The 12,320-nt window shown below is 35.6% G+C and overlaps 2 protein-coding genes across 2 annotated transcripts in view; both read right to left on the bottom strand.

Moving 5' to 3' along the window:
* Positions 1-1,020: 1,020 nt before the first annotated feature.
* On the bottom strand, positions 1,021-7,383 carry LOC144449747 (uncharacterized). The gene is made up of 9 exons (XM_078140324.1): positions 7,353-7,383; positions 6,839-6,933; positions 6,344-6,485; positions 5,832-5,920; positions 5,210-5,297; positions 3,727-4,592; positions 3,180-3,308; positions 2,547-2,741; positions 1,021-2,029 (listed from the first exon to the last, which is right to left on the bottom strand). Exons 1-9 carry the CDS (start codon positions 7,381-7,383, stop codon positions 1,538-1,540), a joined length of 2,127 nt encoding a protein of 708 aa, XP_077996450.1. The 3' UTR covers positions 1,021-1,537.
* A 4,563-nt stretch (positions 7,384-11,946) lies between these two features.
* Positions 11,947-12,320, bottom strand: part of LOC144449746 (cadherin-23-like) — a 60,873-nt gene continuing 60,499 nt past the window's right edge. Inside the window, exon 49 of the mRNA XM_078140323.1 lies at positions 11,947-12,320. This exon is cut by the window's right edge and continues 200 nt beyond it. Coding sequence (XP_077996449.1) covers positions 12,237-12,320 — 84 coding nt within the window. The 3' untranslated portion in view covers positions 11,947-12,236.

The following is a 12,320-nucleotide window of genomic DNA, read 5'->3' as shown; positions in this document are numbered from 1 at the left end:
GAAAAACTTGATTGGTCTGAAGTTTGGTGGAGATGCTCTTTGAGATGTGAAGATAAAACAGTTTGTGACCCTTTAGTGATATGCAAATTTGGTCTTAAAATGGGTCTCAGCACACAATGATATTCAAATTAGGCTAAAACTGCGACTATTGGTTAAAAACTTAATCTGAAAAGCTACTTGGTGGATGGGGTTGAAATTTGGTGGGGATGTGTAACAGGTGTTATTCTGCAGATGGTCAAGATATATTGACACAACTTACCCAAGCAACCATGACCACGCCATTAGCAACAGCCTAATGACTATATTTTTCAAAAGATAACACTGCTGGATAGGCAAGTGAATAAAACATTAAAAAATGTATGCAAATAAGTCTAGCAACAAGACCATACCCATAGCAACAGCCAAATGGTGGTGTATATATCACAAAGAGAATAGGGATGAATGTGTGGATAAACATTAAAAAAATATCACATGCATGCCTAGCAACACAGCCAGGCCCATAGCAACATCCAAATGATGGTGTGTATTGCAGAGATAACAACAGGAATGGATAGAAAAGTGTCACAAAAATCCAAAAAGTGAATGTATGCATATATTCTTAGATATCCTCGACATTTTATAATTAACAAATTGTCAATAGTGAAACAGGAAAATAATGCTAGTGTTGGGGTTCTTCAGTGTTTTTGTTAAGGGCAGTATTAAAGCAGGTAAAATATATCAGGGTTCCCCACCAAAATTATGATACAATATATTGGAAACTATGCCAATTTTACTATATTTGCCCTTTGTGTTACTGTGGTTCCCCAACCTGAGGAAAAACACTGTTCCTATGACAACATAAAGGTAAACAGTAGACTGTAAAGTACATTGCCAGGCTGTTCTTATCAGCCCTCCAGGTTTGGGGGAAAGGGATGATAAGAGAATGCCCACAATAGCTGATCTTTCTAAGGTGAACAGAAAAACAGAAAAAATACAATGACACACCAAAGGACTAACAATCTATTTTAATACAAAGTCTGATATATATACAAAATGTCCAAAAAAATATAGTTATAACATTGGCAGTGTCAATTAGCATTGTTTCTCATAATAAAACTGTCACCATGTCCATCCAAGTGTAAGCCCAGCTCTTCTATTAGTTCATTCTGTTATGTCTAATTGCGCTAACATTTGTATGTGAAGTTGAAACATGAACATGCCACTTTTGTTTTTCTACCTATGTACATTTGTGCTGCATTTGCTAGTTCTTGTTTATTAAGAACATTGTAAAGTGTCTATACTCATTGTACATGTACACAATCAGTCATCATGCAGTGTGCCCTATAATGATAGCCAAAATTTGTTGTTCTGGGTCAAAATGATAAAAACTGGCATTTCTTGTGAGTGACACAACATAGTAAGAGATAGGGTACCGGGGTATATCAAATTTTGGGGCGTCACTAGAAATTGTGTGGATCAGTAGCGCATCAAATTGGCTTAGAAGGCATACTATGTGATACCAATACTGACTACCTTATTGTGTTTACAAACAAAACTATTAATCTGATTCAACTGTAGATTGAGTGTTGTATGCAGAGTCTGAAAGTGAGACATCCATTTTTTCCAATGGAGGACGAGTGATACTTTGATCACCTGGGCTGAAGATACCTGAATCAGAGAGTCCTGGTGACTCAATACCACTAGCAGCTCTTTCTCCTTCAATTTGTTCTCTAATGTCATCAAGTTTGAGCTTGTAGGTATCTACCATATAACGTCTCAATATGCCACAAATATCATTTCTCTGATACTTAAAGAAAAAGTCATGAAGCAAAAGATATTCTTTTTCTTCTATCTGTCCATGTCTTGTCTGCCAAATTCCAAGAGCAGTCTTTGTTGGATTTTCCTTCCTCATAATTGCTTCAACTTCCTTTGGCTCCATTTTAAGTAATTTGGACAAAAAGGTCCTCCTGACATTTTCAAAATCTTCAGCTTCTAGGCGCAACCAGATGTCACGTTCCAAGAAATATGGCATGCAAGTATTCACTTCTGCCTGAAATGTACCGACAAAGTTAAATCTAATTAATGCCGTGTTCTATTTAATAAAATTCTGTTCTCACAAAGCTCTCTTTATTGTGTAAACTGAACTTTAAGAATTGCTGCAATTTGAACGGCAATAACACTCTAGGAAATGTAAATTTTGAGTTCTGGTGAGTAAATTCATGATTTTACATGTTTTACACAATTGCACATTGTTGCCAAAGGCTGACTTGGATCTAAGTTTGTTCCTCAGTCAATCTTTAGTGGAAGTCCTTGTCATGGACACAAGTCAAATTGCCTCATTGTTTACAAATCTCTTATAGTACCATCTATCTACATGTTTGTTTTTCACAATAATAATGAGCTGCAAACATGGACTTGGTCTATCTTGTTTCACATTGGTTTTTCAAGTAGTAAAACATACTCAAGTTGTTAATTAATTAAACAACCAAACTATTTCTAATATCTTGCCACTTTTACTATCTATAAAGTCTAATATTTAGTGGCTTAATGAATCTCCAAAGACTTACTGCTCTGGATCTGTGGGTTTTTGGAGTAGATGCATGTACAGCAGGCTCTGATATTTCAAACTGCACCTCTTCAATCTGCCCTATCTGCTTCACATTCACAGAACAACGGAATTGATTAAAACCAGCATTGTGCTTTATGAAAGTTTTAGAAGTACCAATACCATGGAATAACTTATCACAGTACATTACTCTGGTCTGTAAGAAAAAAAATTTGAAATTATTTTTTATTCATAAGGATGTATTTTAGTGGAAATATTTCATGATTCTTCAGTAAGGATGATAACTGCTTCAGTAATGTTACGAAGTTCCTTTAATGTTCAATAGAAGCAGTCAAACTTTTTAAAAAATATTGCCATTTATAAACAGCCTTTGGTTAACATAAGGCAAAGTTTGACACTTACTAATAGATAAGACTTCAAATTCACATGAAGACAACTGAGAGTCTAATTCATTAAAGATGAAAAATTTTATGCAAATTAACGTCAAATAATTATTATGATTGGTTGAACAAAATCAGGTGTACCTATTTCCGCTAACATTGCAATTTGACGTTATTGGCATTATTGAGGTCATACACAGATGACTATGGTACTTCTCAGTATTTAGTAGTACAGAAAAACAGCAAAAACATACCTGTTTTTCATGAGTCCCATCTTGAAGTGTCAGAGTTGCACTTATATCATCCTTTCCTTTCAGTAACCGAAGATGTCTTACAAGATCTGCTTTCATTCCTCCCAATTGTTCCTCTTCAATCACGACATCCTACATTATACATATAGATTTGGTGTAAACTTAAAGAGCAATTGAAACAACTAGATAAATACATAGTGACACCTAAATGATGGAACAACAAATTCTATGGAGTGGCGTCAAACTAAACCCAATCCTGCACACCATTTCTGAAGAAATCCATAGGATGCTATAAAGTTTCTATAGAAATGTAAATAACAATTTTCCATATATTTTGATCATTTGTCAATTTTGTAGGGTCATCCGGTTGTGAAAATTTATTCCATTACTTTTACTAAATACATTATTATGAATCTCTATAGGAACCCAAACCATTCTCAAATGCCATAATCTTTTATTCTTAAAACTCCAAGATGGTATCAAACAAATTCATTAAGTTGTAATTTCTTTTTTTGACGTCAAAAGTCTATTATGATAATAACATAATTACCTCAATAGCTTCTCGTGGACAGGCATGTAGACGAATGGCAACATCGTCTCCTTTCCGTTGAATATATGGTACAATGGAAATATACATGAATCCACCATCATTATCAACATCAATATCTTGTTGCATGCTGTCGTTGCAGTTTTCATCTTGATCATTGTCAATCTGTGCTGGTTGTGGTATATTGAAACCAGTAAAATGATTGGTTATGATTGTAACTGATTGAGATTCTTTGTTGACAATACTTATAATATCACCAGGCTCTTCAAACTTTGTAACTTCATTAATCTCGGTGTTAGTACATTGTACCATATTCTTCTCACTCCTGTAGGTTGCAGGATAGTGTGGCAATGTTAGGAGCACATCTTCTTCAAATGATAATCCATGTGGACCACAGAAAACAGTTGGGCTCAAAGATATTTGCCCATCATCACTTAGGTGTGGCTTATGTTTCTTGTTATCACTGACATACATGTATACAGTTTGCGTTCCACCTTCTTTTATGGCCATTGGTGGAATGAAAAGGTGTACACCTTTGTTTGGTAGCTTTAAATGCCCACCAGTGTGATCAAAGGTAGCTGCAGCATAATCCCCGGGTTCAGGATCAAATTCTGGAAAGCCAGGAATTGGTATGATTCCATCATATAGTTTGGGGAAGCTTTGAGTCTCATCGTCAGTATCCCCTAGGCCTTCAGGATAATACTGGAGGGTACTTGTTTGACTACTACCGGTAATAGCTGAACTGGAAGCTGAATGCTTGTTCATAGACCAACTTTTCTGCATCCTTTCTGGTGCACTGCATGCAGCCTCTGTGGTAACATTTGTACCATCTTCTTCAGAGTCCTCAAGCAAGGACGCAGGCCCTTCTTCTGTATTCCCAGCATCTAAGAATATTTAACACATGTAAATGTGTGTGTGTGTGTGTGTGTGTGTGTGATATTCAGGACACTACCAACAAGTTTATGTAAATCTAAAACTTACAGTCAATTACCAGGACAAAAATGTTAGATATTGATAGATACTAGTATTGATTTCCAAGTTTGTCTCCTACAAGTTTACTTCACATGTTGAAGTGTACATGAAACTAGATGCAAATTTTATGATCTATCTCAGTGGGATACTGATAGGTAAACTGTGACCATTCACACATTTTCACGAGTTTTCTGCATTTCCTTAACTGGGCTAATTTTGAGAGACATATATGCACAGTCGCATATTTTGCCTTTGAAAATGTCCAAATATATACAGGCAAATTATAAGAAGTTACTGTTTGTAATATATAATGTTTATCTTTTAAGAATGTTGTAAATACATTAAAATTGCAAGAACTGAACATAAAAAATAATAATAAAAAAAATTGATGATAGGAATTAGGCTATTGTTACACAAGATGTTGTACTGGGGTAATATATTCACATATATATCTATAACTGCAAATCATCAATAATTTTGAGATGGTGAGGTTATATCATTTATTTGTAAATACCTTTCTCTTCCTTTTCAATACTTTCAACTTCATCATCAGAATAGATATGCGGATATCGAGATGAAACACCACTTTCTGATTTAATATCCTACAGGAGTAAGAATATCAATCATTACATATGTACCAGAGATTACTTGCACCATTGACCACACATATTAGTGGTATATTCACTGCAGTGCAAATGTGCAATATTGAAAACATTATTGCAAACCTGCATGCCAATGATATACAAATAAGGATGTGGTAATTCACTACACACAAAATCGCGCGACTGTATGATTATGATGGAAATTTGCCATTTCAGATAAACATATGTAATAATAAAGAAGCCCATGCCACGTGAGTTCCAGTGTGGGTTCTCGGAGGTATTTGTACTCGTGGTTGCAATGTTTTCAAGTCCACTTTCACTTGCCACACTCGTGCAAGTATGGCTGCAGGGAATACTGCAAGCACTCATGCAAATGCCCTGAGTATGTCACACTTGCACTCACCTGTCACAGGGTTCTGTCATATTATGTGACATTTAAATGACAAGAAATGTAAATAAAACTATTCATGGTTTTCAATCTTGTTTGTCCTTTAGAACAAGTTACCTATAGAAATCTACATATGAATGATCTACCTGTACTTTTGCATCTGTTTGACAGAGAAACTGAAGTGCTGGTTTTCGTCTTTTCTTGATAACGTTATAATCCACTGACCTCCTTTTCCCTGTAAAGATAACATTTTAGCATTAGGTGTTAAACGACTATGGCTGTATAATTGAGGACCTGGTAGGAGAGAGGTTGCAAACATGAATGCTTTAATCCTATGCATTTTTATATATTTATCTTCCTTGAGTGATGTTAACATTATACTTCCACGTCTACAAATGTTAGAAATTGACAGAATTTTCTGATATTCGTTATATTTTCAGAATTATGTATTTTGATCCTGTTTTTCTCAATTTGTAGTTATTTGTGGTAGAGAGGATTAAAGTCACACAGTATGACTATAAACTTTTGAATTTTTTCAGAAAATGGTATGTCAAACCAAGGTGTTTATATGTCCCTGGTCAAACTGAGAATATGTAACCAACTAGCAAGTGACATTGTATATAAGTGACTGTTAGAATCAAATCACTAAATTACTTACTTGTTTCTCTGTTCAGGTTAGTTTCCCCCCTTTTGATATCAGGGAATTCCTGTTCAATATCCCAGCTGTCTCTTCCATGTAAACTTTGTGCTGTTGTCTTGGAGACTGGTGCATTAAACGTGGGGGATATGCGCTCTTGGATCTAACATGCAAGCAAATCACCATAAATAGCATCAATCACTTCAATGAAGCTTACATTTTTTCTAACTAAACTTGCTGTACTTTCAGTGTGTATCAGTATTTTTTCAATGCCTGTTGTTGTTGTTGTTGTTGTTGTTGTTGTTGTAGTAGTAGTAGTAGTAGTAGTAAGAAAAATAGTCCAATGAGGGATAATAAAGTAATAATTGGCAGACAATTCAACCTGTAACATAGTATTTGAGTATTTTATATTAATCTAATGACAGTATAGTGCATCTCTGAAGTTCAACCTCCACTATACATCAGGTTCTGTATTGTCATATCATCATACTAAGTGTAAAGTCTTGTTATACTTACAGATTCTACAGGAGATTGAGACAATGTCTGACTCTGAGAACTAGCAGAAAATGAGTCATTAAATCCACTATCATATGATTCAAAGCTTTGAGGATCTGTAACGAATATCAACATAGACTGTACATGTTACTAACAAAATATTGGTCATGTTTGAAAAAAACTGTTGCTTGAAAACTGTTGCTTGAAAAAAAATAGATGGCACCTTTTCAGAGACTCACTCACTCACTCACTCACTCAGATATGTATAACATTGACCATATAAATGATGATGCATGATGCAATCACTGCAACATAAGGCTCACAAAATTTGCCTATTCATATATTATAATGATGTTGTGGCATCATGTAGTGCCAGTGGTTTGTCAGTAGCCTGAGTGGTGGGACGAGTTTTATAGGTTTGATTTCAAAGAAGTGTACCCCTGCGACGTCTACTAAAATATGATTTTTTATCGGTAAAACAGGGAGCACTGATAGATTTTTTAGTGTTGGTGGTGCTCTATTATTGTGACGTCACTGTTGAGGTCATATCCAGGAATATTCACCATCCTTCACAAATACTAAAGATGTAGGTACAGTACAGAATACTGTTAAGAGTAGAGGATTGTGAGCTTACTTGATGTTCCTAAAAAATCCTTGTGATATTCAGGGTACATATATGGATATGGTTACTATTGGTTACCCTTTTTCATCAACCCTTGGCTATGAAGTTGGAGTGAAAAATTTGACCCATTTTTGGAAGCACATCTATATTCAAACTTCCATGGAGTATCCCCTCCCTCCTCTCCCAGAAAGTTTCTTTAACTAATGACTGACATAATTCAGTGAGTAGAATTATATATGTTTTTCATACAAAATTCTGAAAACATAAATATAGAGACTTGTTATATAACAATTGCCTAGTAATTGTCATTCTACTGTCACATTTACAGTTTTAAAAAAACAACAGCTTTTGGTGGAAAGACACACATGTAAGAGAAGCTCAATTTGCTTGAAGTCCTGGCCAAGTAGATGGTCGTTAAGATAGGGTTAAATGTGCACCTCTTGAGTAAAGCAATGAAGCAGACATCTTACCTTCTTTAGTACTTTCTTGACTGTTAGTACATGTTTGTTCCTGCGATGAATCCATACTTTACCCTCAATGTAAGTTTTCACTGTAAAAGTGCCAAATCTCATGACAACATTTGCTGACAATAATTGGAAATACAGTCATGCACTATCTGTAAGTATTTAATCATAGCAGTGCCCTGAACTATCTATGATTTTTAATCAGACAATAGTCATTTATATTCAATAAATGTTGTACACTGCAGGGTACATAAGTAGTATTCTTTGGCTGAACTGCTATAAAGGGGAAATTAAGTTATCATGCCGATGATGGTGATGTGTGTGTGTGTGTGTGTGTGCATCGTGTGTGTGTGTGTCTCTGTCTGTCTGTCTGTCTAAATAAATTGATTTAATACAAATAAAGTTTGTACACACATTCTTTTGGGGTCACAGCTAGCTACAGCTGCTTAGTTTAGGGCAAAATCCATGCCTGCTAATAAGACTGAAAATAAATGAAATTAGGTAATTATGTGATATCTCAATAGTCACTTGCTTATTAAAATTCAAATAAAATTTTGTATACCTATTTTTTAGTGTAAATGCTGGACTTAAATAGTTGACAGCGATCAATACATACTGATTAGATGAATTTGCATATCGATGAATGCTGATTAATTATGCAATATCTCATAAGTGGTTGATTAGAATCCTATGTAATTTTGTGAATGCATTGTTGATAACACTAGAGTACACACATAATATATTTTGTGGGTATTTGATTTCATATTTGTAATCAATCTAATTTGTATGCATAATTAATACATTTCTGACAACACATATTGTGGAAGGCTCCCTGCAACACTGTCATCGTTTGCACAATTTCAAGGTTGCAGCTTGCACCAGTTTGTTTTTTGTTTTTGTTTTTGCAGAAATAAATAAAAATCACAATAATTGCTTTCTTTCTAACAAACTACCTGTTCATTACACCTTATTTGATATGTGGACAGTGACAGTGGTAATTCATGTCAAGACTCGGGATCGAAACGTTCTTGTGTGTTGTCCTTAGATGAACTTTGACCTTTCACGTCTGTCTGGTCTGTCGCATCTTACCTAGTATGCGTTTTTATCCGTTTTATCTGATCGACAAATGTTGCAAATTCCTTATTCCCGCGCATGTTCACTGGGTTTGCCTCCAAACACTGTACTTAAGTTAAAATTACAGCCAAGGGAATGCATCATTTTCAAATGGCAAAAACAATCCAAGATGGTGCATGCATGATGTCGGCACAGTTAATTGTAACAGGCCGAGGCCTCAGTAGGTCAATGGTAGTTCTAAATAATTAGCATCAAATAGGTATTTATGATACAGGGACATTCTACTAACTACTGATTTTTCCACACATACGCTTTGACTTACCAGCCGCAGTGTGAAGCATAAAATCTGTACTGGGTAAAAGACGACCTTGTATGTATGTCATGTGTATGTAGAGATTCAAATATGGCGCTGGGTGACGTCACATGGGATTCCCGGAAGCTCGTAAGCCTGTCCATATCATGGGCATCAAGCGAAAATAAACAAAGCGCTCATCCTCAATCAATTAAACCTGTCCATCTTGTCTTCTGTTAAAGTGTTCTATACATTTTTCTGTACACTGCACTTATCAGTGGGTTTAAACTACCTCAAAACAAGAGTGGACTGATAATTCCATACTTCTTTAGGGGTAGACCATTCGATATCCTGGGGGGGGGGGGGGGGCTTGGAAGATTGGTGGAGAGTCATTATTTTTTTCCCCACCTGCTTGCCTGAGAATTATTTTTTTTCTCCTTCGTCTATGCTGGCAACTTTTTTTTTTCTTTGCTTCTTTGAGATATCCGGGGTTTTTTTTACGTCAATGTTGAACACCTACATTTGTTGCCACAATTTTCTGTTTGGTTTTCGCACAGGGTAATACAGAGAGTAAAAAGATGCTGTTCTATCACACACATATTTTATTTAGAAAACTACATATTTCATACATGTTTGATTTTCAATTAAATAAACATAATTGACAGTTTTTATGCCACGGTATGATGACACACTGAAAATACAAATCGGAAACTTGACTGGTGAGCTCAGACATTCAGATAGACCGGTCAGTTTCTCCAGCTCGGGGTGGGGGGGGGGGGGGCTGTGTCAGTATTTTTTTTCCATTGAGCCAACAAAAAGTCACTGACCCCTGTGAATAAAGTTTCATAGCAACTGACAGTAAGCTGTAGAGGGAAGAGCTTCGAAACTGGGATATGTCTACCTCTTGTGTGAGTGTGTGTTCCCCTAGAAGCCTGGAGGTTTTTACTTCTAAAGGCAATGTTTAGGCTATTCACAGACACTTTCAGACAATAATTTGCAAGCTTTACAAGACAGTTCTAACATGTAAAAAGCAACTACATAAGGTTGAAACATTTTTGAAATAAAGTTTCATAGCATCTTGACAGTAAGAGGTGGAGGAAAGAACTTTAATTTGAAACTGGATCATATCTATCTATTATGGGGGGGGGGGGGGGTTCTAGGGGGTGTCCCCCTAGAAGCCCTGGAGGATTTTTACTCTGAAAGCCAATTTTCAGGCTATTAACAGACACTTTCAGACAATAATTTGCAAGCTTTACAAGACAGCTCTAACAATTGTAAAAAGCTACACATGGTTGAAACATTTGTGAAATAAAGTTCCATAGCATCTTGACAGTAAGAGGTGGAGGAAAGAACTTTGATTAGAAACTGGAACATGTCTACCTCTTATGTCGGAGGAGGGTCCTAGGGGGTCTCCCCTAGAAGCTTTTCAAGTTTTTTTTACCAATTTTGGTGAATCTTATTGTTGGTTTAACGAATGAGTGGCCTCTGGGGTGATGGAGTCCAAGGGCCCCCCCTGCCAAATCTGTAGTTTTTTGTTTCTATTTAGGCAATTTTTAGGTTATTCATAGCCTCTGAGATATATATTGCCAAGCATCGAAAAGCTAAAGTAAATGTAACCTTTTTAAATAAGTTTTCCATGTTATAAAAGTGGGCCTGTAACATTGGTATAGGGGCATTGATATTGCATGCATAGTAACGTTACTGATGTGTGAGAGCACTTTAGGAGGTCATACCTAGTGTACAATAGAAACTTGAATTTGAGTTGTGGTGTCGATGTGTAGTGTCTGAAATAGGAAGTATATCATCCCTTCTGACAAATTCATACTGAAGAGACGAGAACAATTTAGATTAAGTTCTTTTATAAACTATCCAATAGTATGAAGATTACCATTACTCGCACTGACCCGAATTCTAACAGGGTTGGGCAAGGGGGATTTTCGTACATCGTAATCGGGCCATTTTATTTTTCGTAAAGATAGTGTAAAACGTTGGAATAAAGCCCGTAAATTCGTATTGAATAGTCGAGGTACTGAGTAACGATCTAAGGAATTAAAGTTCATGAAAGACCATCTTTCCAAATCAATTGTCGGCCAACGTCAAGGGATACTTGTCAGCACATTCCAAAAATGCACACATGTATTGTTATGGAACGTCAAATTCTCTATAGTTTCATAGAATCAATTATTAAATTAAGGACACATCATGTATGATAGCTATAGCTCAGAATTGTGCATTCCAACAATGTGTGTAGGAACAAAAATCTATGATTTTGCACGGGAGGCATTCAGATTGAATCTGGTAACGATTTATTTAGAACGTTGTAAACCTCACTACTAGTAGTAGCAGTAATACATAAATCACATCAATTTAGGCTGCCTACAGTTATTGTTGTCTTATATATATGACAAACTAAAGCTATATCCGATATCATAACTTCCGATCTTATACAGAATGAATGTTAACTAATTGCTATCTGAAGACAAAATAATCTGTTTACAAACATCTGTTTAGCATAACATTTTCGAAGTATAGACACATCAATGATAATACTCGTATGACACAATAACCCCACATTTATACCAGTGCTATAAAATATTTAAACTAACTTGAGGTATTTGTAACTAGCATATCATGTTAATAATAAAACACATGTTTACTAGTCCTTGGATTGTGTTTCATTGATTCAGAAATTCCATATTAATCACACCTTCCATGCCAAACATAGGTAAAAGATAGAAAATGAACAAAACATAAATTTATTAGTATATATTGTCTATTGAATGACTGAATGAAGTAAGTTCACTTAGTTATTCATGCAAGGTTTCCTGCTTGAGTCAATGTCAAATGCTCAGGGTCTTTTTTTTTTTTTATCAACAACCCACTGGGATTACTGAATCTTACAGTATTCCTCTTATCACTCATGACAGACGAGTTCGATTTTGCTCTCGGATTCAGTTTTGCACACTTTTAGTTGGTCGATTTGGTGTCAGCGTTGTCGTCGGACTCAATGTTGAAGTAAGAGGCAATGTCAGATAGATCATCTTGTATCTG

The sequence above is a fragment of the Glandiceps talaboti genome, chromosome 18 (assembly GCF_964340395.1).
Source record: "Glandiceps talaboti chromosome 18, keGlaTala1.1, whole genome shotgun sequence".
Classification (NCBI taxonomy): Eukaryota; Metazoa; Hemichordata; class Enteropneusta; family Spengelidae; genus Glandiceps; species Glandiceps talaboti.
Note: the sequence above shows the minus strand (reverse complement) of the source record. Positions and strands in the feature narration are given on the sequence as shown.